This window comes from Capsella rubella, unplaced genomic scaffold, assembly GCF_000375325.1.
Source record: "Capsella rubella cultivar Monte Gargano unplaced genomic scaffold, Caprub1_0 scaffold_4, whole genome shotgun sequence".
Lineage (NCBI taxonomy): Eukaryota > Viridiplantae > Streptophyta > Magnoliopsida > Brassicales > Brassicaceae > Capsella > Capsella rubella.
The window spans coordinates 14,700,545-14,720,976 of record NW_006238920.1 but is presented as its reverse complement, the minus strand read 5'-3'; the positions used below and the strand labels follow the sequence as shown (position 1 = coordinate 14,720,976).

Below are 20,432 nucleotides of genomic sequence, written 5' to 3'. Positions count from 1 at the left end.
ATGATTTCTTACCACTTAAAAATAAATCTAGTAAAGAAAGAAACGTCGGTAGTAAATAACAAACATACGCACACGTGGCAAAAAAAAAAAAGACTGATATGTACATATATAATAACGTAAAAAATGAACTGAAGATCAAAATATCAGCGGGATGCATGGATCGATCTAACGGTTCTGAACCTTTTGAGACATGGCTAAAACGTTGCTACAGAGCTTCTTCATGAGCTCATCTAGAGACGCCGTCGGGGAGTCAACACCAGGAATATCCACGAAATTATCAGAGCAAGTCGACACATCGGAGATCGCCGCGCTCAAAACCGAATCTAATCTCCCGTAATCTCCATCGTCCATCGCCGTCTTGGCATCTTCAAGACCTGAGATCAACGAATCGTAATTCTCGACGCAAACACTCATGGCCTCCTTCACCGGCATCGGCGTTTTGCTATCTTCCATCACACGCTTCGCGTAATCGAGAGTCGCCTTCGCTTTTTTGAACAGAGACTCTGCTTCCATTCGCATCACATCCTTGGCTTCGAATCCTCCGCTCCCGCCGTCTCGTTTCCGTAGATCCGGTAGAATCGCCGCGATGCATTCGTTGTTGTAATCTGTGTTTTTGCAGAGATCTTTCGCCGTCGTGTCTATTTTCATTGATGAGAAATCAAATTTTGTTATGTGCTCAAACTTAGGAGCTAGATCTGCTATGTTTGTCACGGAGTCGAAGTCGATGTCGATGTCCATATCTATGTCTTCTTCGGATGGTCCGGGTGCGGATGTCTCCGTCGTGGAAGTTGAAGGTCCGGAGCCTATGTCTTCTGAGGTCGGGGATGGTGCGGAGGCTGGGACGGCCGAGATTGATGATACGGGCGGTTCAAGAAGCGGACCCTCAGGCGAGGAAGCGGGGGCTTGGGATGCATCTTCTACTGAACGGCCGATGGCTTGGACGCCGGAGAATGTATAACAGCAAACAGTAACTCCGATGAGGACAATTACTTTGTATGGCTCCATTTTTTTAATTAATTCGGTGATGCTTTGGAATTTGAAAGCTAACAATATATAATTGACTGGTTTTAAAGGTGTCCAATTTTTGGAAAATCTAAATTACATGAGAGGTTTTTAAAGGGTGTTCATTTTTGCATTTCTCTCAAAACCCAAATTTAAACCCTAATATAGATTCTTAATACAATTCAAAAACCTCTTTTTTTTTCTTTTTTTTTTGGTCAAGAAATCAAAAACCTTTAAGAGATTAACAAGTTTATACAAAATGATGTTAGAAAAGATATTTGTAAAGAAGAATGATCAAACACTAATTCTAATTGGGGGATATTACAGGCCCAGTTGTAAGAAAAGAGACAGTAGAGCTAAACAAAGGCCCATTATAGGCCCAATTGTATAGACGTTAACAAGTCGGTAAACCCGGGAAATTAAATTTTACTCGAGATTGTCTCGTCTCCTTCCTCTCCAATTTACTACATATCACCACCGGGGAAACCCTAAATTCGTCGTAACAAAACTTAGCAACAGTTGAGAGAGCTTTGCTCAAAGTTATAGCTGAAAAATTCGAAGGTGAAGTATGTCTAATCGGAAGTTTGGAATTGAAGGATTCGGCATAAATCGGCAAACTACCTACAGTTTCGAACGATCTCAAGTACCGCAACGTCTCTACGTCCCTCCGTCGTCTCGTGGCGGAGACAACTCCGAAGATGCCGATCTAGATAACATTGATTACATGGAAAACGAAGAAGCTGAGGAAGACGTTGAGGAGGGCCCTTCTGCCGCCGCTAACGGTGGCGAGGATGATGAGATCGATCCATTAGATGCTTTTATGGAGGGAATTCACCAGGAGATGAAAGCTGCTCCGCCTCCTAAGCCAAAGGAGAAACTGGAGAGGTACAAGGACGACGATGATGACGATCCTATTGAGAGTTTCCTCAAGGCGAAGAAGGATTTAGGCCTCACACTAGCCGCAGACGCTCTTAACGCAGGTTATAACTCTGATGAGGAGGTGTATGCTGCAGCCAAGGCGGTGGATGCAGGGATGCTGGACTATGATTCCGATGATAATCCCATTGTCGTGGATAAAAGGAAGATTGAGCCCATTCCAGCTCTCGATCATAGTTCCATTGATTACGAACCGATTAATAAAGACTTCTACGAGGAGGTGGAATCAATATCGGGTAAGTATCTGTTCGTTAAAGTTACTTGCTTTCTAATATATGTAGGTCTTGGCGCTGGATCTAGATTGATTATTTTTTTCTTTATCCAGGAATGAGTGAACAAGAAAGTTTAGATTACCGTCAGCGATTGGGCATACGTGTGTCGGGTTTTGATGTTGTTCGGCCAGTTAAGACCTTTGAAGATTGTGGATTTTCCTCACAGATTATGAATGCTATCAAAAAGCAAGCTTATGAAAAACCTACAGCAATCCAATGTCAGGCTTTACCTATTGTGCTATCTGGTCGAGATGTTATTGGCATAGCCAAAACTGGTTCAGGAAAGACCGCAGCATTTGTTCTTCCCATGATTGTGCATATTATGGATCAGCCGGAACTTCAGAAAGAAGAAGGTCCTATTGGTGTCATATGTGCTCCAACTAGAGAACTGGCTCATCAGATATTCTTGGAAGCGAAGAAATTTTCAAAAGCATATGGTCTACGGGTCTCTGCTGTGTACGGTGGAATGTCTAAACATGAACAGTTTAAGGAACTCAAGGCAGGATGCGAGATAGTTGTTGCTACTCCTGGAAGGTTGATAGACATGCTGAAGATAAAGGCTTTGACAATGATGAGAGCCACTTATTTGGTTCTAGATGAGGCAGATAGGATGTTTGACCTCGGTTTTGAGCCACAAGTAAGGTCTATTGTTGGCCAGATTCGTCCTGATCGTCAGACTTTACTCTTTTCAGCCACTATGCCTTGGAAAGTTGAAAAGTTAGCTAGGGAAATCCTTTCAGATCCTATTAGAGTCACAGTTGGTGAAGTGGGGATGGCCAATGAAGATATTACCCAAGTTGTCAATGTAATATCTTCTGATACTGAAAAACTTCCTTGGCTACTTGAGAAGCTCCCTGGAATGATTGATGAGGGTGACGTATTAGTGTTCGCTTCTAAAAAGGCCACTGTTGATGAGATCGAAGCTCAGCTTACTCTAAAGTCTTTTAAAGTTGCTGCTCTTCACGGTGATAAAGACCAGGCATCACGAATGGACACTTTGCAGAAGTTCAAATCTGGAATCTACCATGTGCTGATTGCCACTGATGTTGCTGCCCGGGGTCTGGACATCAAATCACTCAAGACAGTGGTTAATTATGACATCGCAAAAGATATGGACATGCATGTACATCGAATTGGAAGGACAGGCCGTGCTGGTGATAAGGATGGGGTCGCCTACACACTTGTTACGCAGAGAGAAGCTAGATTTGCTGGTGAATTGGTAAACAGTCTGGTTGCTGCTGGTCAGAATGTACCACCAGAACTCATGGATCTCGCCATGAAGGTAATAACAGTTCCTCTTCGTTGACAACATTCTATAAATTTTATTTCTTGTATCTTCCATCGGGATAAGATTGTTCATTCTACCAGCTCCATTACACCGCTCTAGTTTCATTTTTGCATAGAAGAAAACATGTTTTTGAGTCAAATTTCATCTTTGTAAATCAATAGGATGGGCGATTCAAGTCCAAGCGTGAAGGGAGAAAAGGAGGTAAGCATTCTGTAGCTCTATTAGTATTATCAAGAGAAACCTTTGCACTAGTAGATGAATCCAAAAAGGAAAAATTTTAAATGTTTCTTTGCATAGATTTACAAAAACCTGTGCTTGATCTCTTAAATCTCTTATGATGTAGGTGGGAAGAAAGGACGAGGTGGTAGAGGAGGAGGCGGAAACAGAGGAGTACGTGGTGTTGATTTTGGTCTTGGTATTGGATTTAGCTCGGAACCAAGTGGAACACCATCTTTTAAAGCTGCGCCAAGTAGAAGCGGGGTGATCAATTCTGTGAGAACTGGAGTAATGGCCCAATTCAAGAATAGCTTTGTAGCCGCAACGCCATCCAATCCACAAAACCAAGCTTATCCAAACAAGAGACCATCCCTAATTGGGTTTGTCTCAGGTGGTACCATTGGTGGGGACATGGGTAGAACTCAGAGTCAACCTCCCTCAGTAGCACCTACCCATAACGCCTCATCCAGCCAGGAGCATTCACAGAGGTTCAATTCCTTTTAGTTTCACTATTTTGTAAGTTGTAACATAGTAACAGTAGTATTGACCTCTTTCTCTTACTGTTGCAGTTCGGAGAATCGGCCTAGAGAGAGGAAGAGGAGATCTGGTTGGGATAATTGAGTGCGCCACGTTTTGCATGATAGTGAAGTGATTTACACAACAGTGTAATGAATGTTGTATAATTTGTTTTAAATTATTGTTGTTTATCCTTCTCGTTTTAGCTTTCAAATACAGTATATAAAGTCTTCAAGTGTTTAGATTACTAGGAGAAAAATTAATGCAAAATAGATGATAATAAGGGTTCAATTACAGAATAAAAAAAGAACACAAAAAAGCACTTTTGAGTTTCATACAAGAGACGAGAAGTAAAGCTTTTTTACATGTCTTGAAGCAAAGTGACGGACATGATCTCTATTGGTGACTTTGGTTGATACTGTTCATCCGTCTCAACCTCCTCAATGTCCTGAACGACGTCTTGTCCCTTAGCAACTCGACCAAAGACTGTCAATTTCTCGTTCAGATCTGTGATCTGAGCAGATACAATGAAGAACTCGAATCCTCCTTGCTCGTTTTTAACTTTAGGAGTTCCCACCATGAATTCTTCTTGTTTTAAACTGATCAAGGACACAGAGAAAGAGAGAGAGAGAGAGAGAGTCCCTAATTAGCCTGGAAAAAAAGATCTAAGCTTTTGTCATGTTTTCCAAACGAGATTTAGAACCAACCTGGTATCCAGGCTCTTCCTTTCGAGTGCCCAGTCTTTGACGGCATCGAACTCAGCAGAGTCACCCGCTTGAATCACAGAGTGCTTAACAACTCGACTGAATAAGAAACCTTTGAAATACCCATCTTGACTGCTCAAACGAATGACAGACAACAGAGAAACAAAGTTTATGCAAGAATAAAGTTTAAACAGGCAAATATGTTTTGGACATGAAAGAAAAAGTTTTGCTTACCATAATTTCATGAATTGGTCAACAACATTAGGAGCAGTAGCCTTGAACAGTTCAATGGTCACAGAACCTTTGCCCGTATCTAAGGTCTAGCGATCAACAAAAGAAAAGATAAATTGTAGGAAACAAAAGGAAAATACGAAACAGAAGAAAACATATGGTGTTGTGGGATACAAGAACTCACAGCAAACCGCGGAAGATTGGTGTTCTTGATTCCCGGGAAGGCTGCATCCTACACAGGACAATCATTTTATATCCCAATCATAACTATTGTCTCGGTCATTGAAACAAACAAACCAAGCACGGAAGCTAAATCAGAAATAAGCAGCCAGGCATACCTCAAGAACTGATCTACCATTGTGCGATGGGATCTCAGATCTGAAATTCAAAAAAAGTAGTTACTCAGTAAATTTGACACCAAGAAACTGACACCAAGTATAATTTTTCTTAGACTTGTTCAACTAGTCCAAGCTTATGGGATTAATTGGAGAAAGAATCAATCTTTTAAATGAGAGAGATAGAGAGCAGAGCAGAGCAGTGATGAAGTTGAGAAAGTGAGGAACCTCTGAGTCCAACGTTTGTAAGCAGAGAAGAGAACAAAGACGAGCAGTAGCACAGCCAAGGTGTAAATGACGATGTTGGTTATGCTTATCCGAGAAGGTCCTTTCTTCTTCTTGCTTTGCTGCAATAACGCTTGGGGTTTGATCTTCGCCATTAGTTGCACAAAACTTCAGATCCCAAAATCTCTGAAGAAGGAGAAATAAGAAGACGAATCAAAATCAATTAGGACTAATAATCAGACCAAAAGCATCAGATTCGGCATATCAAGAGCGGTTTAGCTTCTGCAGATGACTCAAATCTACTTCAAAATTCGAGATCGACAAATATATGTATATATATTTCCTTAATCTAGACAAGACGAACAGAGTACGATTTGACGAGATTCGAGAGAGAAAGAAACAACACAGATCAATCCAGAGTTCTTCAAATAGACAGAATCGAAATTCTCTGGAAACAAAGTCGAAATCTGAAAAACGAAAGCGAGCAAAGAGTATGTAACCTTGGTCTTCTTCTTCCAATCCTTGTAAGTGTGAGTTTGTGTTGTTGTTGTTTCCGCAAAGTGGAGTGTGTCTATTTCGGATCTCTTTTGAGTCTATTTCTGCCTTTAAAGGGGAAGAAGGTGACTGACGCCCTTAACTCTCTTCTTCAAAGAGAGGCACTTGAGTTTTGAAAAATACCGTTACAGTTTTTATTTTCCAATAAATTATTAACAAAGCAACTTCAATTTTTGGATTTTATAAAATTCAATTACTAGCAGTAACCAGTAGTTAAATGGATCAGGTGAAAATAAGTTTCTATTTATTTTCCAAATAAAATCAAATTTTCGATTATTTTTCTCTCCAATTCTAAGTTTCTATAGCAAAATTTGAGTTCCCGAACCAGTTTTTACTGTCTACATTCTAAAATCACAAGATTTTTGGTTCCTGACTGAAATATATATCTCCTTCTTTCTCGTCTCTCATCTCTTAGTCTCCCCTAACAACACTGCATCATCACACAAAGCTTCCCCCGTCGGTTTTAAACTGCACATTTAGACAACTTTAAGAGCTAAGCCAGGAACCAAATCAACCTCTACTGCATCACTAAAAATAATCAACTGTTCATTACCTGACACCTTTTATGAACATGTTGTTTCAACAGCCAGTGTTGTTACTGGATATACTGAATTGTTCTCCTGATCCTGAAAACATACAGCACAGATATAGATTAGAATTTACTCTTCTTGAAGAGACTATCTTAAATGATGGAACTCGCAGTGTGTCAATACGACACATTTTACAGAAATGATCTCTAACCGCTGAGGCTATGGATGGTTGTTGGAGCTCAGTATTCTGTTGTAATGCATCAGACTGTACTTGCTCGCTCGTTTCGATTGCTTCATGGCTCTCATTGTTTAACTGGGGAGATACATGTTTTTTATCTTGTAGCCTTGTTTGCTCTTCGAACCATCTCTCAAACATGGAGTACTCATCCGGTTTCTCCCACTGTGTGTTCATCCACAAATTCCATAAAAGAAGATATGGCTTCGGAAGAGTACACATCGAAAGAGGGAAACCCATACCGTGCTTTCGCATGTGACGCAATGGAAATAGTATTTATTCCCATCTGGACAAGTGTGTTCACTCCAGTCACACTCAAAGCTCACTGTATTTTGATCTTCAGGGAATGAATTTGAATGACTAGGAATCTTCTGACTATCACTTCTAGTCTACAAAAAGGTAGTTACAGATATAAGATCAAGCAGATGTATATATGAGATTTATGAAACCCAAACCATATAAATAAACTCTTAGTTCGGAGTTCAAGATCCATCTACCATGAGCAGATCCTACAAAAGGAGTACCTCCACGCTGGCAGTCTCAGATTTCTGATGCTTATCAATATTTTGAGGTGGAATATCTTGATGCAGTGGTTTGTGAATCTCGGATACTGCTTGAGTATTTTGGTACGGAAAGTGATTTGGCTGTGAAGCAATATCATGATGCGGAACGACTCTAGGGGGTGCAGGTTCCTTGTTTTCCCATTGGGGATATGGTTGTGGGTGCCAATTTGGGTCGAAATTTTGCATTACAAGCGGAGTATTAAAGGTAGACCTGAAGACACGAAACAATATAAGTGATGGGGTAAGGTTAAAGTGAAGAGAAGAGACAGAGTTTGGAATTGAAACAAAAATCAGGCAAATCCTCAAACAAATAATGTTCAAAGGAAAAGTAAGCAGCAAAACCTTGGTTTTTTAGGATCTGCAAATCTAACAGTCAGAGGCTGATCAGAACCCTGAAGGAAGACAGAAAGACAGCAAGTCATGGAACAGTGGACGCCAAAGAAACATTAAGCCATTGGGATACAACAAAAAAAACTATCTGAAATACCCGCATGGTAAAGACTCCATTTAAACCTTTAATTGCCGCCAGTGCCATATCCCTACAAGAAAACTGAACAAATGCATACCCTACAGAGAGCGAATAAGTTAGTTATAATCAGGTTTCATGCTATCCAAAAGATCAATTTAGCATTGGTTAGAAAGAACAATCTAAGGCTGTCACATCATGTTTCCAACAAAATGTGAGCAGTTTAAACTAGGATCTCTGAAACAAGCATGATTTAGAGTCAAGAATCAATCCATGCAGGGGGCAACAGACGTACCACGACTAATCTTCATGTCGTCAAGTGCCATATAAATATCTTCAATGACTCCGTACCTAGAGAAGACCTGAGAAGAGGACACTTTGAGGATTTACTCACAACAAAGTAAGCAACTGAACTATAAAATGGGGGTAACAAAAACAATCTGCACATGGTCCTGTAGATTTTCAGTGACAAAGGAATTCAGATTAACTGAAATTTAAAGCCATACCTCATGGACTTCCATTTTTGTAGTTTGTTTGTTTAGGCATCTAACATATAGTTTAGGGTTATCTGGAAGTTGTACCGTGGAAAAACCTAAAGTCCAGATGGAAAGAGAATACACAAATGAGAAAAAGAAGAGCGCATCTAAGGTAAGAGATATTCTGTCTTCAGAATTGTAACTTCTATCTAAATTTCTGTTCCTAGAAGTATGGACACCTACTCTTACCAATCCGTTCCCGTTCGGCGTCAGCAAATCGGACCTTGACAGGAACCATTTCCTGAAAATAACGAAATAGATGTCTGAGAGGGCTCTCATATCAGGGAGGAAATGTCTAAACAAAACAATGCAGAAGTTAAGAACCCACCCCAGGAAAGGTAAACTGTTCAGTCAAAGCTGTAATAGCCGCATTACCCTCTTCTGACTTTTTGTACTTAACAAAACAGTAAGCTGGAAAGATAAATAAGAAAGAAAGTTATAAGCAAACTGCTAAACCCCAGAAGCAAGAATGTCAATGAAAGGCAGTGAAAGAATATACTTTTCAAGTAATTGGGAAATAAAAAAAGGAATCACCTGCTCTATCACCGGTCATCTTATCTTTGGGTAGAATGATCTCAGTGACATTACCATATTTTTCAAACACCTGACGGATCTGATGTAAAAGACAGATTTTCACAAGTCAATTTACTTGCACATAAAATCTCAAGGAAACAATTCATAAAACCATAGAGAGTAAGCCAAGAGACTCACATCATATTCAGTTGCTGTCTTTGAGACCGGCGCAACATATAACTTGGCAATAGTACCATCAGCAGTATCTTCATGTATACAAACAAGAACTCAAAATTAAGAAGCTCGAACACACAAAGAAAGTACCAAAAGCGAGTTCAAGAGTATGTATTTTATTAACGATGAACACCAAAGTTTACACCTTTTCCTCGATATGAAGCAGAAAAGAAAAAAGAAAAAATCAAAACTGGAGAAAACCTGTAGCTGATTGAGACCGTCTCTTCCGTAAGTTGCCACCGCAAGGACTAGAGGGAAACGGCGGAGGAGCGTTATTATTCTGATCAACGATCATGTTCTGTTGTTGGCCGGAATAATTATCAAAATGCGGCTGACGGAAAGGCTGATCTCTGTTTTCGTTTTGGGGGTATTGGTGAAATCCAACAGCAACGACATGGTGTTGCTGCGGCGGCGGTGGATGAATCTGATGGTGATGAGGGTTGTAGTTGTTCTGGTAGTACGGAACTGGTGGTGTAGGACCAGGAAAGGCGTTTGCCACACGTCTCTCCATCTTCAACCTAAACTCAGTCGCAGTAGTGGAGATAGTGTTGATCGGAGAATTTCTCCGGCGCCGGTGGAGATAAGAGGGAGAGAAAGAGAGTTTTATTAGTGCTTGGAGTTTTCCTTACCACCGGAGCTATAAAGTTGGATTAAATTAAAGGGTGAGTACTGAAACGACGACGCCTTAAGCTACTGGCGATTTTATTTATTTATCTAACCAAAATAATAATATACATACTCAACTTGGTCTGGTTAGTTTATTTTCTTTTGAATTTGACTTTAGAAACCATTGATCCAAATTCTCTTTAAACTTTGCTATGATAGTAAAAATTATCATAAATACTGTGTAAAATAAATGGATAGAAACGAAACAACAGTGTTTCCTGGTGAATTTGAAAAGGGACGCATTTCAAAAGCAGTAGACATCACTAGACTCTTGTTGCTCTAAAACAATTGTAGCAAGTGCGAGTCTAAAAGCACAAGATCTTAGGTTTCTAACCAACACATAAATCTCCTTCTTCCTCCGTTTTACATCTTTTTCTCTCCATTGCTCGTCTCTCAGTCTCCCTAACAACACTGCATCACAGAAAGCTTCCGCCTTCTGCTTTTTACTGCATTTTAAGAACAAGTTTAAGAGCTCAGAAACCAGAATCTCCCTCTGCTGAATTGTAATCAAGGTTTTGCAGGTTGTTTTTTACCTCCCACGGACAAATCCTGTCGTTACAAACCCGATTGGCAATCTATGAGATTGCTTTGTCATAGTGTCTTCAGGGACATTTACTTCCCAGGTTCCAGGTGTTTGTTCTTGAAAGTAAGAACTTACAGAAGATTGAGGGATTGTAACACGCCCTTCTTCTCCTTCACTGCAGCTGCAAAACATAACGCAATATACTCTAAATGTGATCCCAAAATGAGAGTTGAACATGACCTCTTGGAGATGTTACCTGGATTTTAGCAATGATATGTCTGCAAGAGATGGTGCACATACAACCGCGCCTTCTTCAAAAGACCCTTCCTTGAAAGCGTGTAGAAGTACTCTGACGAGGCAAAGTTTATTACTATTCTCATGGATCTGGGCTCTTACTTTTGTTTCATCTTCTTGAACCATCTTCTTAACGTCTGTGCTTGGTTTTGAAGCATTGTGAGGACATAAAAGCAAGTTGTCACTTGTGAAAGTTTGGAGCACTGTAGTCAGCGAATCTGATGTTCTTGCCACAATTCCATCAAATAGATTAACACAAGAACTGGAAATTTCAGTTGAGTTTGTCTCATTGCTTGTATGGTTTTCATTGGAACTCTCTCCAAAAGAACGAGTGACATGGATACTACTCCATGGAGGTGGAATGGGAATTCGGAAAGGTCTTATTGCAGGAGGGCGTCGTTGTGCCTTTTCCTCCAACTCTGCAGCCTCACCCAGTGTAAAAGTTGAATACGCTTTACAATCAGGAAAATCTGATGGGAAAAAGGGTAAACCAGCCTGCAAATAAAAATGACAAATTTTAGACATTTTTCAAATTTACGGTTTCATAAGTTTACATAGCAAGTGAATCTTAAAATTAGGGGGATAAAGTTTATGAGAGCGGATATATACATCACAAGAAACCCAGCGTTTCTCCCTCTGACCTATTGCATGAGCTCCTTTTGAGAGGAAGGCATTCCAGAAGACTTTGATCCAACTAAGGGGAAGTATTAGAGACCATCTGAAAGAGAATGGTAATGACTAAATGTGAATCATTGAGGACCTTGATTTTAAAGAAAGTCACAGAACGATTCAATCAAAGTGTAGATTACCCGGTTGGTGCATTCTCAAGCTTTTTATGTTTAAGAAGCAGTAAAGGACAAGACCTCGAACTCCTTGGCCTACGAGATACCTTTGGAACCTCAGCAGCTGGGTTATCGAGGCAAAGAGAATCCATACGACTTTGATGTTTTTCCCAACATAACATATTCTCTTCTTCTGGAGGGGTCAGATCACAATCTGCATCCCAGAAGCACTTGAAAACTTCAGTAGACATTTCAGCATCAGTTTTGGTTATTTCAAGTGACTCCGTAGGCTCAACTTTGGCCGTTTGAACTGAGACTGTACTATCATCACGTGGACTATTAGGGATTAACCGTGGATCCATGACAAACTGCGCCAAAATAGCGCAAGATGATATGATCTCTTCTTTGTAAAGATCAGTAACCATTTTAACTTCAGCATTTTCCATTGAACACTTTCTTAAAACAGAGGGATCCTCTGAGCTACTGCAAAGACAAAAAAACTTGCGGTAAGTTATTCCTTTCATTTTCGTTCTTGAAAACCATTCTATATTTACTCAGATGGCTCACATTGTGGCAGGATGTAGGGTCTTTTGAAGAAGATGAAAAGCTTTTGGACCAAAAATCTCAAGTTTTGCAAGTTGACCCTCAAGTGAAACACAATCAACTGAAACACCTCTCTCATTCATCTGTATGAAGGAACTTTAAGCGTGAATATCTCCACAAAATACATGTAAAGCATTATGCAAACTCCTAACGACAAATCTAAGATGGAGACACCTAAAAATATCTTAAAATAAATTAAAATAACTACCTGGTTTTGACAAGCTACTTTAAGAGAAGCATATCCTTCACTGAAGGAAGAAGCATGGATCCACACCCAAAGTTTTCGAAAGTCTACATGATCAGCATTTGAGACTTCACCATCAGTTCCTATGCAGACACCATCTTCCTCCTCGTCTCTTCTCTTAAGTAACTCAGACGGTCTCCACATATAAATTACAGGGGCAATCACCTGAGAAACTGGTGGTTTGACATGATAAAGCTGAAGAAACAAGAAAGTTACAGTTACATCCAGCTTATAAGTATCGTTTCCAGTTAAATATAAAAGTGAGATTCATAGATTACTACCATGGCGTTTCCATAACTACGGCCTGTGAGAATAGAGTCGAAAACTTCCTTGGAATGAGATGACGGAGAAGGCTCCAGTAACATGTTTAAAATCGACAAGAGTGAGACCTGAGAAATTCAAAGCCAAAAGAAATATAAAAAATATTAAATTACAGCCAAGTTGAAACAAAAATTCAAAAAGAATGTCAAGAATAAGGTAAATGCCTGCCTCTGGACCCTCCAATTGCACAGCAATGTGATAACTTGCATCATGGATAAGAACACCTTGCCTAGACTGCTTCAAGACATCCCTAGATCCCCTTCCTCTATAAACATTTGACAAAAACAAGCTTAAAATTTTCAAAAGGGGGGGAACTTTAGGTACTTGTAAGTAGCAACAAATCTGGAAATTTGAAATTTACCTTCCATGTAAACCAAGAGGAAGATGAAAGCCCCAAAGCTTAGTCATGGTAAACCGTTTAGCATGCCAAACATGTGTTCTTAGCCTCTTGGTTCCATCACCAGAAGTAGAAAACCCAGATTCAGGGTTCTCTTTAAGTTGCATTCTCCTCCTAACTCGTCTAGGGAGCTTCGTTTCATGGTCTCCTCTTGCTGCTTGGCCAATCAATGACTCTGATTTTTGCCTCTTTATATTACGTCTCTTGGCAGGTTGGTTATTGTAAGAATTGGTCCTTCTCCTCTTGTTCCTCTTTGATCGAAAGTCCTTGTTCAAACGATCAGATACAATGGAGTGGAGAGCTTCGAGCTCCGCTGCTCGAGCCTCTGAGAACTTCTGAACGTTGATTTTGCGAGGAGCAAGCGACGATAAACCACCATCTCTTTTCTTAATGTTCCCGTTAGTAGTAGTAGCCATCCTAGACTAGTTTCGAATCAACCCCAAAACCTTTTAGGGTTGTTGGAAAAACATAACTTGCTATGAAATATCTAATACTGAAAAGAAAAAGAAAAAGAAAAATATATGAGGGATTATATATGCTTGAAGAAACTGGTTCAGGCAATTTGACGAACAGTTGGCGCGCAAGAGAAGAATCTGCGGCAGCTGTTAAACAAGGGAGAGACTAGCAAGCCAACAGTTTGGTAAGCTTCACGAATCAGCGAACCATTCGAGGAATATGCAAAAGACGAGATCAATGAGAGGGAAACAGGTTTGGTCGGATTTATATATTTAAAGGTTTCTTCGACTCATATTACAACTGGTTTGGTTTCTACTTGTGTGAGGGAGAAGAAGCACAAAAGGGGCCTAAATTTAGTTTACCAAACTGTTAGCCTTAATGGGCCTTATAGCCCAATATATTAAAGAAAATTGATTAATTTGTTAGTTTTAGTCTATACTGTATATGATTTCACTTCTTCAACTAATGTATCTTGTTGTTTGTAATTAGTCCACAAACTCTATTGTCCGATTTGCGTTAATGTTTAGGGAAAAAATAGATATGGAGATCTTTCATAAACTCCATGATATATTTGTAGCCAACGTAAATGGTGTTAGTTGTTTGAATGGAGTATTCATCCAATGCGGTAGATCCATACACCCATTACAACATCACCATAAGACACACCTTGACCTTGTACAATAGTAAGAGTAACAAAATCTGCGAAATGCAATTCCCTTCATTTGAAGATGTTTACGTTTAATTTGGTGACATCATTTAGAATTTCTAGATCATCCAAAGATACTGATCTTGTATATGGTGTTTATATATATATATATATATATATGATGTCTTTACTTAACCTATACTACTAAAAGATTTGCTCTGCTTTATTGACCAGACAAAACGAAGATCATGATGATTCTGACTTTCTTGATTACCTGTTTCAAGAAAACAAGAAAATTCGTCCTATGATTCAAGAAACTAATAATACATACACGACATTAAATGAGTCGTTCGTTTTGCATCAATTAAGAGTCCAAATAACTCATTAACCTAAATTCTTTAAAACATATATACTTTGCACAAAATAAGCAAACGACAAACAAGAAATGAGTGCTTCAAACTTTAAACAAATAGCTCTCTAAATCCCATTCCCATGCCATGGCTCTCTAATCGATTCAAACCAAACATAGTAAATAGCAAATTTGGATATACAAAACGAGAGAGAGAGAGAGAGAGAGAGAGAAACGGAAAAGGAAAGTTTCCGAAAGTAGAAAGGTAGATCTTGGTTTACGATTCTCGTATCAAAACAAACATCGAAATCGTATAATCAATTAATCATCATCATCATCATCAAAACACAAAATAAATGAAAATTATATCGTAGCATAGAGATTTGATTAGTCGATTTGGAAAGGGAAGACAGATCTAATGAGTAAAAAAACTCGAAAAGGCAGATTACGAGTTTGTGCGTGAATCTAATCCAACAGCAAATGATATAAGTCTCCTCCGTAAAAAGCCTTTCGAATTAGATTCACGCACAAAACATGTAATACGACTCTTCCAATAGCATCAGCTCTTCATCTTTCTCACCCATATTTCTTCGCCGGCGCAAGAAAAAAAAAAAATTATATATATATATACAGAGAGAGAGAGCTTTCCTTATCTATCTAATATCTATCATCACTCCGTTTGAGAGAGAGAGAGACCTAATCTTGGACAAGGCCAGGTGTCAGGTTATAATGGATGGATCAGATCATCATTAAACGTTAAAAGGCCAATTTCAAACCCACCTTTGTATAATGGGCTTTATTTAGATCCAACTTGTTTTCTCTTGCCTGGGCCCTTATTACTTAACTATTTATTATTTATTAACCTCATATGTATGTAATTAATGAATTACTACTACTTACTAATATTACAGGAACTAACACGCAAAATTAAAGTTTCTACTAATTTTATACAAACTGAAGATAAGAATTGGGATATATATATGTAGGTAGTGTAGTGTTTGGGTGGCTAGAGGAATAGGGAGGGATATAACTAGAACATGTGCATGCACGTTAAAAAGCTTATATATACATATTACAACGTCAACGTGCTAACAAGAGCCATCCATCTCGACCACTAATTAAACTCTCCATCATGTCTACTTATTTATTTATGGATATAAACCTACCTTAATTTTTGTTTGGTACTTTTCACGTTACCTTGATTAAATACCCATACCATACACAATGATCAATTATATGCGAATGTTAAGCTAATTCTCATTTATATAAATTTAATTCAATAATTTATGAGAGGCGTGTATATATGTCTAATTGAGAGAATTTTCAAGTACAATGTTTCGTCTTGACGGCGATGGGAGATACATTGAATCTTTACTCTCCTAGGATGTTTGATTAACATCGCTCCACGAATCTGCTTTTTTCCTTTTTTATTTTTCCCTGAAAAACATAAATTAGAGAAAAAAAAAAAAACATACAAACACATGACGAGCGAAGAACATAATCTTTATAAAGATGCTTCAATAAAATCCACTCACGAAAATAAAATACATAATTCTTAAATATGAAGTCCACAAATTCAAAGGAACATAGAAGATCACTGCATGTTCTTGTGTCTATTAAAATCTTGACCTTATCCCATTATCCAACATCGTTATCTTCTTTGTCCAATAAACCTAAACTGCTCGGGGAAATGCTTTATATAATCGTTTTAGTTTATTCTTAATTCTCTCAATTAATTAGTTGCGGCGGCTTATATCAGCTGGAAATCATGATCAGTTACATATAAATTAGGACTTTCTTAATAAAAAGCAAAAGCGTTATGACAACCAAATAGTCATATACTTTATCATCTCTGTCGACAATGGTGATCGATTCAAACTAAATACATTGTAGCGAAACTCAAATTAACAATGACTGTGAGAAATACAAAATAATATAATTTCCATCCTTGTTCTGACTTTTGCAAACGCTGGACAATAGTTATGCACAAATTCTATAATATCAATCTTTTCGTTTTCATCTTATCAACTTAATATATTTCAATCGCTAGCTTCTGAATACACTGACTCCATGCATATATTGTTAGTTAAATAGATTAGAATTTAATCTAGAAAGACATTATGGCATAAAGATAATTAGGATTATTACATTCTTTGTTGATCCGCCCGACATTGTTAAACTCGAACTAATTGGTTGCCAAAGTAAGTAAAAATAATAATAATAATAATAATAATAATAAAGCGCAACAAATTAAAGGAGGAATAAGACAGGGTGTTTAAGGCGATATGATGTGAATGGGGAGAAAGTTGGTGTTATTAAGCATGTAGGAGAGAGTTGGGTAGTGATGAGAATCATGTGAGTGCATGTGCATCGCGTTGTATTTTTGATGACATGTCCTCTCTAATGTAAGCTAAGCCCTAATTATCCATCATAAACCAACATTTTTATAACCTTGTGGACACTTGTGCAATTCTCATCCAATTCTTTTTGGAGGAGATAAAAGAGAACCTTCTCAGAAGCTGTTATCTCCTTAAGTTATATATAAAGGTCACACTAACCTCTATATATATCGGTATGTCTATATAAACAAAGGGTGTCTCGTATTTGCATCACATTAATTTATATAATCTTTTAAGGAGTTGTCATCACATTCCTACACATCATTCTTTCATTTACAATATGGGAGTAACATTGGATGGACAAAGAAAGGAATCAGTTTGGGTTTCGATGAGAAGACAGAGAACTCGAAGGGCTCTTGTGAAGAAGATCATGATCCGACCGAGGAAAAGTTTAGAAGCTTCTAGAAGACCGTGTCGCGCCATACATAGACGAGTCAAGACGTTGAAAGAGCTTGTTCCGAACACCAAAACTTCAGAAGGTTTGGATGGACTCTTCAGACAAACGGCAGATTATATTTTGGCTTTGGAAATGAAAGTGAGGGTCATGCAGACAATGGTTCAGGTTTTGACCGAAACTGACTGCGTCTAAAAACCTTCATATATACTATTTTTTTTGTAAATCTTGTTGGATTTTACGTGTCTTTAGTTGTTTTTTTCGTTCGTGTTTATTTTCATTATTATCGTGTGATTGTCGAAAAGTAATTTGGTTTATGTTGCTGATGTAGACACCGCAAGGAAAGAAAAACAAATTAGAAACATCAAGAAATATAAACAAAACTATTTTGTGAAAGTTGGACTTGGATATACAAAACTACCTTGTTATCGATAATTAAAGTTCATTAGTTCATTTAGCTAGAGAAATACAAATGTAGGAAGGTCATAAATGTAAGAATCAATGTTTGGTGTTGGGCTGTAGCAGTAAATGGGCCACAAATCCAACTAATTCATCAAAAAAAAAAAAAAGGAACCACTAATATATAATTATCGGTTCTGTCAATCCAAGTACAAACTAATCTTCCAAAATTATAAAAGATTGAATATTCTACATTTTCTACTCATTTAAAACGTTCAAAATTCCAAACAATGATTGAAATCATAACGAAATAAAAAAAAACTTAAAAAATTTCGTCTTGTAACCTTAAAATAAATATCTAAACTACTATACATTATACAACAATGAGTTAGCTATATATTTTGATTATTTTGCACTCAAGCTTTTCGATTTAACTGAACAATAAATACCCGATTGATTTCCGAGTTTACGTGTCAACAATGTGGGATATTAAGAATCAAGAAGTCTAGTAGCTTCATAGTACGATAACGTTGTTCAACAATATCGTTTTAACTTTCATTGCAATTACAAATAGCCATTTTGTGTGGAACTGTTATAAGATAAATGCTTTTAAAATTTTGCTATTGGACAACGTGTTATAAGGTGTTTTGCTTCGCTTTTGATCGAGAAAGATAACAGATACAAATGTTTGATGGCCACCGGCCACGTAAGTATTAAATATTGTCCCTTTTATTTATTTGAGATGACACGAATTAGTTGAGATGAAATGGACCAACATTTTACTATCTCGATCATTAACGTTAATTTGGGGTTCGACTAATATTATATGGGGCACTTCACCTAGACGTTTTTATTTATTCGCTGGTACAAACAACGAATAAATAAGAGAGCTAGCTTCGGTTTCTAATTAATCAATCTTCTTCGGTTTACTAATTTTTAATGGCTCTCAACAAGTACGGTGGATAACAAATGTTGAGGTAACACCTTTTAACGAGCAGTACGTAATGATATACGATTGAGTTAGCATCCATGAATCAATCTAGTGATAGATAAGGTAAGTGATAGTGTATCACAAACGTATTAACTAATAACTAGTCTAGTCCAATGAGAAATCAAATTGAACCTTAATGTACATTGAACTTATTACATATGTACGAGTAACGAGATAGAAGACAAAGAAACAAATATTAGTAAAAGAAAGTAGTAATGACTATAAGATAATGAGTAGCTACCATCAGACATGATTTATATTAATCGGAATCATGTTTTGATGCGGCGATTAATAAATAAAATAAGATCCCAAAATGCGTTTACTTTGACTTACCCATGTGCAAATACCAACGCAACGGTTATTATTTAAAACAATTTTTGTTCGTTTTTTTAACTCATATATCCGTAACGTCGTCATTTTAGTATTGAGCAAAAGTTAAAATCAAAAATCTGAAGTGGGTCAACACATGCGATACGAGATTGCGTTTCAGTGTGTTTCTTTTGAGATTTTAAAAATCGCAAAAAGGCATTTAATTAGGGATTTGATTGCTACTTGTGAATTCACGAGCCACCTAATAAGTAAAGTATCCAAGGAAGGAAGAGGCAACGTACGCAAATTATATTATTTATCACCTTGATGATTCATGTCATGTCAACTCCTCTAGAAGAAGGTTTTCTCTTGTTAGGGAACACCTTCGGATTTACATATACAATCTTTTTAACTGGTTCTACTTAACACCTAACTCAACCATTAAGACGAAACCACATAGCAAACTATAATTCACTTAATTAGTCTATACATTCTAATGGTCTATTCACATATATATGGAGTAAGACGTACGTATGGCCATATTTTATATATAATTCAATAAATTCCAAAGATTTGACTATATATGATAATGTTATCCAGAATGTATTGTAAAATAATGATTTGGAGTACCATCGTAACAATACGTGGTATAGTGGAAAACTGATGAACTCGGAACCCTGCGTGACTCGTGACCAGAGTGAAATCTATCTTATTATTTTTGCAGTCACTTTTTTGACCATCTTTATTTGTCATCCTTTTGCCACAAAATACCCTTATGTTTAGACATTTAATCAATAGTTATTAAGGTCAATTTTGTAAATCTTAATGTCGGGTCGGTTTATATTCTACAATTAAGACCCGATTTCAATTTTCGGATCCTCATTAATTATAAAATAAAAAATAACATAAAAAATTAATCACATTAATTATTAGGTCGAAAATTTGGTAAGATTTGGAAATATTTTTATCACTATGTTCAAATAAATTCTACTCAATAAATAAATAAATTTAATTTTTCAAAAAAAAATACTTTCATAGTATTTCTTAATCGAAAATAATAATAAATTATTTTCATACTTATCTAATGGGGAATATCATAAAAATATCAAAATATCAAATAAAGATTTCCCCATTTCTTAATCAAAATTGAATAAAAATCGATATTAAAATTTTAAGTACATTTTGTGTTACTCCCTTTTGGTTTTACTAATATAAAAAGCTATTTATAAATTTAATCCATAAAATATTTCACAGATGAACAATAAATAATATATGGTAAAACAAATTGATTACTCAAATAAT

The 20,432-nt window shown here is 37.3% G+C and overlaps 6 protein-coding genes across 7 annotated transcripts; 2 read left to right on the top strand and 4 right to left on the bottom strand.

Moving 5' to 3' along the window:
- Positions 1 to 37: 37 nt before the first annotated feature.
- LOC17888456 (pectinesterase inhibitor) lies at positions 38 to 1,087 on the bottom strand. Its single transcript, XM_006294625.2, has one exon. The coding sequence runs from the start codon at positions 1,003 to 1,005 to the stop codon at positions 166 to 168; it is 840 nt and encodes a 279-aa protein (XP_006294687.2). The 5' UTR covers positions 1,006 to 1,087; the 3' UTR covers positions 38 to 165.
- A 364-nt stretch (positions 1,088 to 1,451) lies between these two features.
- Positions 1,452 to 4,425, top strand: LOC17888550 (DEAD-box ATP-dependent RNA helicase 24). Its single transcript, XM_006293670.2, has 5 exons — positions 1,452 to 2,174; positions 2,264 to 3,492; positions 3,660 to 3,699; positions 3,842 to 4,202; positions 4,284 to 4,425. Exons 1-5 carry the CDS (start codon positions 1,571 to 1,573, stop codon positions 4,333 to 4,335), a joined length of 2,286 nt encoding a protein of 761 aa, XP_006293732.1. The 5' UTR covers positions 1,452 to 1,570; the 3' UTR covers positions 4,336 to 4,425.
- A 57-nt stretch (positions 4,426 to 4,482) lies between these two features.
- LOC17890101 (peptidyl-prolyl cis-trans isomerase CYP21-3, mitochondrial) lies at positions 4,483 to 6,334 on the bottom strand. Its single transcript, XM_006294875.2, has 7 exons — positions 6,226 to 6,334; positions 5,729 to 5,911; positions 5,504 to 5,543; positions 5,350 to 5,397; positions 5,169 to 5,254; positions 4,938 to 5,066; positions 4,483 to 4,829 (listed from the first exon to the last, which is right to left on the bottom strand). Exons 2-7 carry the CDS (start codon positions 5,878 to 5,880, stop codon positions 4,592 to 4,594), a joined length of 693 nt encoding a protein of 230 aa, XP_006294937.1. The 5' UTR covers positions 5,881 to 5,911; positions 6,226 to 6,334; the 3' UTR covers positions 4,483 to 4,591.
- A 166-nt stretch (positions 6,335 to 6,500) lies between these two features.
- LOC17889388 (flowering time control protein FCA) lies at positions 6,501 to 9,992 on the bottom strand. 2 transcript variants are annotated; one of them, XM_023784294.1, is made up of 14 exons: positions 9,559 to 9,992; positions 9,322 to 9,389; positions 9,145 to 9,223; positions 8,939 to 9,021; positions 8,794 to 8,851; positions 8,581 to 8,666; positions 8,370 to 8,436; positions 8,096 to 8,175; positions 7,951 to 8,000; positions 7,570 to 7,819; positions 7,288 to 7,434; positions 7,022 to 7,210; positions 6,834 to 6,906; positions 6,501 to 6,748 (listed from the first exon to the last, which is right to left on the bottom strand). In XM_023784294.1, the coding sequence occupies exons 1-13, from the start codon at positions 9,866 to 9,868 to the stop codon at positions 6,844 to 6,846; spliced, it is 1,530 nt and encodes a 509-aa protein (XP_023640062.1). In that variant the 5' UTR covers positions 9,869 to 9,992; the 3' UTR covers positions 6,501 to 6,748; positions 6,834 to 6,843. The 2 variants fall into 2 exon arrangements, with proteins under 2 accessions (XP_023640062.1, XP_006294051.1); XM_006293989.2 differs by having other exon boundaries at positions 8,800 to 8,851.
- Positions 9,993 to 10,188: 196 nt separating this feature from the next.
- On the bottom strand, positions 10,189 to 13,901 carry LOC17888413 (ribonucleases P/MRP protein subunit POP1). Its single transcript, XM_006293624.2, has 10 exons — positions 13,152 to 13,901; positions 12,959 to 13,055; positions 12,751 to 12,858; positions 12,434 to 12,664; positions 12,190 to 12,308; positions 11,650 to 12,105; positions 11,450 to 11,558; positions 10,803 to 11,335; positions 10,557 to 10,727; positions 10,189 to 10,469 (listed from the first exon to the last, which is right to left on the bottom strand). Exons 1-10 carry the CDS (start codon positions 13,601 to 13,603, stop codon positions 10,268 to 10,270), a joined length of 2,478 nt encoding a protein of 825 aa, XP_006293686.1. The 5' UTR covers positions 13,604 to 13,901; the 3' UTR covers positions 10,189 to 10,267.
- Positions 13,902 to 17,135: 3,234 nt separating this feature from the next.
- On the top strand, positions 17,136 to 17,827 carry LOC17888091 (transcription factor UPBEAT1). Its single transcript, XM_006296159.2, has one exon. The coding sequence runs from the start codon at positions 17,318 to 17,320 to the stop codon at positions 17,624 to 17,626; it is 309 nt and encodes a 102-aa protein (XP_006296221.1). The 5' UTR covers positions 17,136 to 17,317; the 3' UTR covers positions 17,627 to 17,827.
- The last annotated feature ends 2,605 nt before the right edge of the window (positions 17,828 to 20,432 follow it).

What these genes read in the sequence shown, in the direction of transcription:
- LOC17888456 (XM_006294625.2), bottom strand. Translation starts at nt 1,005, where the DNA reads ATGGAGCCATACAAAGTAATTGTCCTCATCGGAGTTACTGTTTGCTGT.
- LOC17888550 (XM_006293670.2), top strand. Translation starts at nt 1,571, where the DNA reads ATGTCTAATCGGAAGTTTGGAATTGAAGGATTCGGCATAAATCGGCAA. An exon ending in TCATGGATCTCGCCATGAAG is followed by an intron (nt 3,493 to 3,659) that starts GTAATAACAGTT and finishes GTAAATCAATAG; the next exon opens with GATGGGCGATTCAAGTCCAA. An exon ending in AGCCAGGAGCATTCACAGAG is followed by an intron (nt 4,203 to 4,283) that starts GTTCAATTCCTT and finishes TTACTGTTGCAG; the next exon opens with TTCGGAGAATCGGCCTAGAG.
- LOC17890101 (XM_006294875.2), bottom strand. Translation starts at nt 5,880, where the DNA reads ATGGCGAAGATCAAACCCCAAGCGTTATTGCAGCAAAGCAAGAAGAAG. An exon ending in TACAAACGTTGGACTCAGAG is followed by an intron (nt 5,544 to 5,728) that starts GTTCCTCACTTT and finishes TTTGAATTTCAG; the next exon opens with ATCTGAGATCCCATCGCACA. An exon ending in GACCAATTCATGAAATTATG is followed by an intron (nt 5,067 to 5,168) that starts GTAAGCAAAACT and finishes TCGTTTGAGCAG; the next exon opens with TCAAGATGGGTATTTCAAAG.
- LOC17889388 (XM_023784294.1), bottom strand. Translation starts at nt 9,868, where the DNA reads ATGGAGAGACGTGTGGCAAACGCCTTTCCTGGTCCTACACCACCAGTT. An exon ending in ACGGTCTCAATCAGCTACAG is followed by an intron (nt 9,390 to 9,558) that starts GTTTTCTCCAGT and finishes GTATACATGAAG; the next exon opens with ATACTGCTGATGGTACTATT. An exon ending in ATGGAGTCTTTACCATGCGG is followed by an intron (nt 8,001 to 8,095) that starts GTATTTCAGATA and finishes GTCTTCCTTCAG; the next exon opens with GGTTCTGATCAGCCTCTGAC.
- LOC17888413 (XM_006293624.2), bottom strand. Translation starts at nt 13,603, where the DNA reads ATGGCTACTACTACTAACGGGAACATTAAGAAAAGAGATGGTGGTTTA. An exon ending in AACGCTGGGTTTCTTGTGAT is followed by an intron (nt 11,336 to 11,449) that starts GTATATATCCGC and finishes TTTTATTTGCAG; the next exon opens with GCTGGTTTACCCTTTTTCCC. An exon ending in ACAGGATTTGTCCGTGGGAG is followed by an intron (nt 10,470 to 10,556) that starts GTAAAAAACAAC and finishes CTTAAAATGCAG; the next exon opens with TAAAAAGCAGAAGGCGGAAG.
- LOC17888091 (XM_006296159.2), top strand. Translation starts at nt 17,318, where the DNA reads ATGGGAGTAACATTGGATGGACAAAGAAAGGAATCAGTTTGGGTTTCG.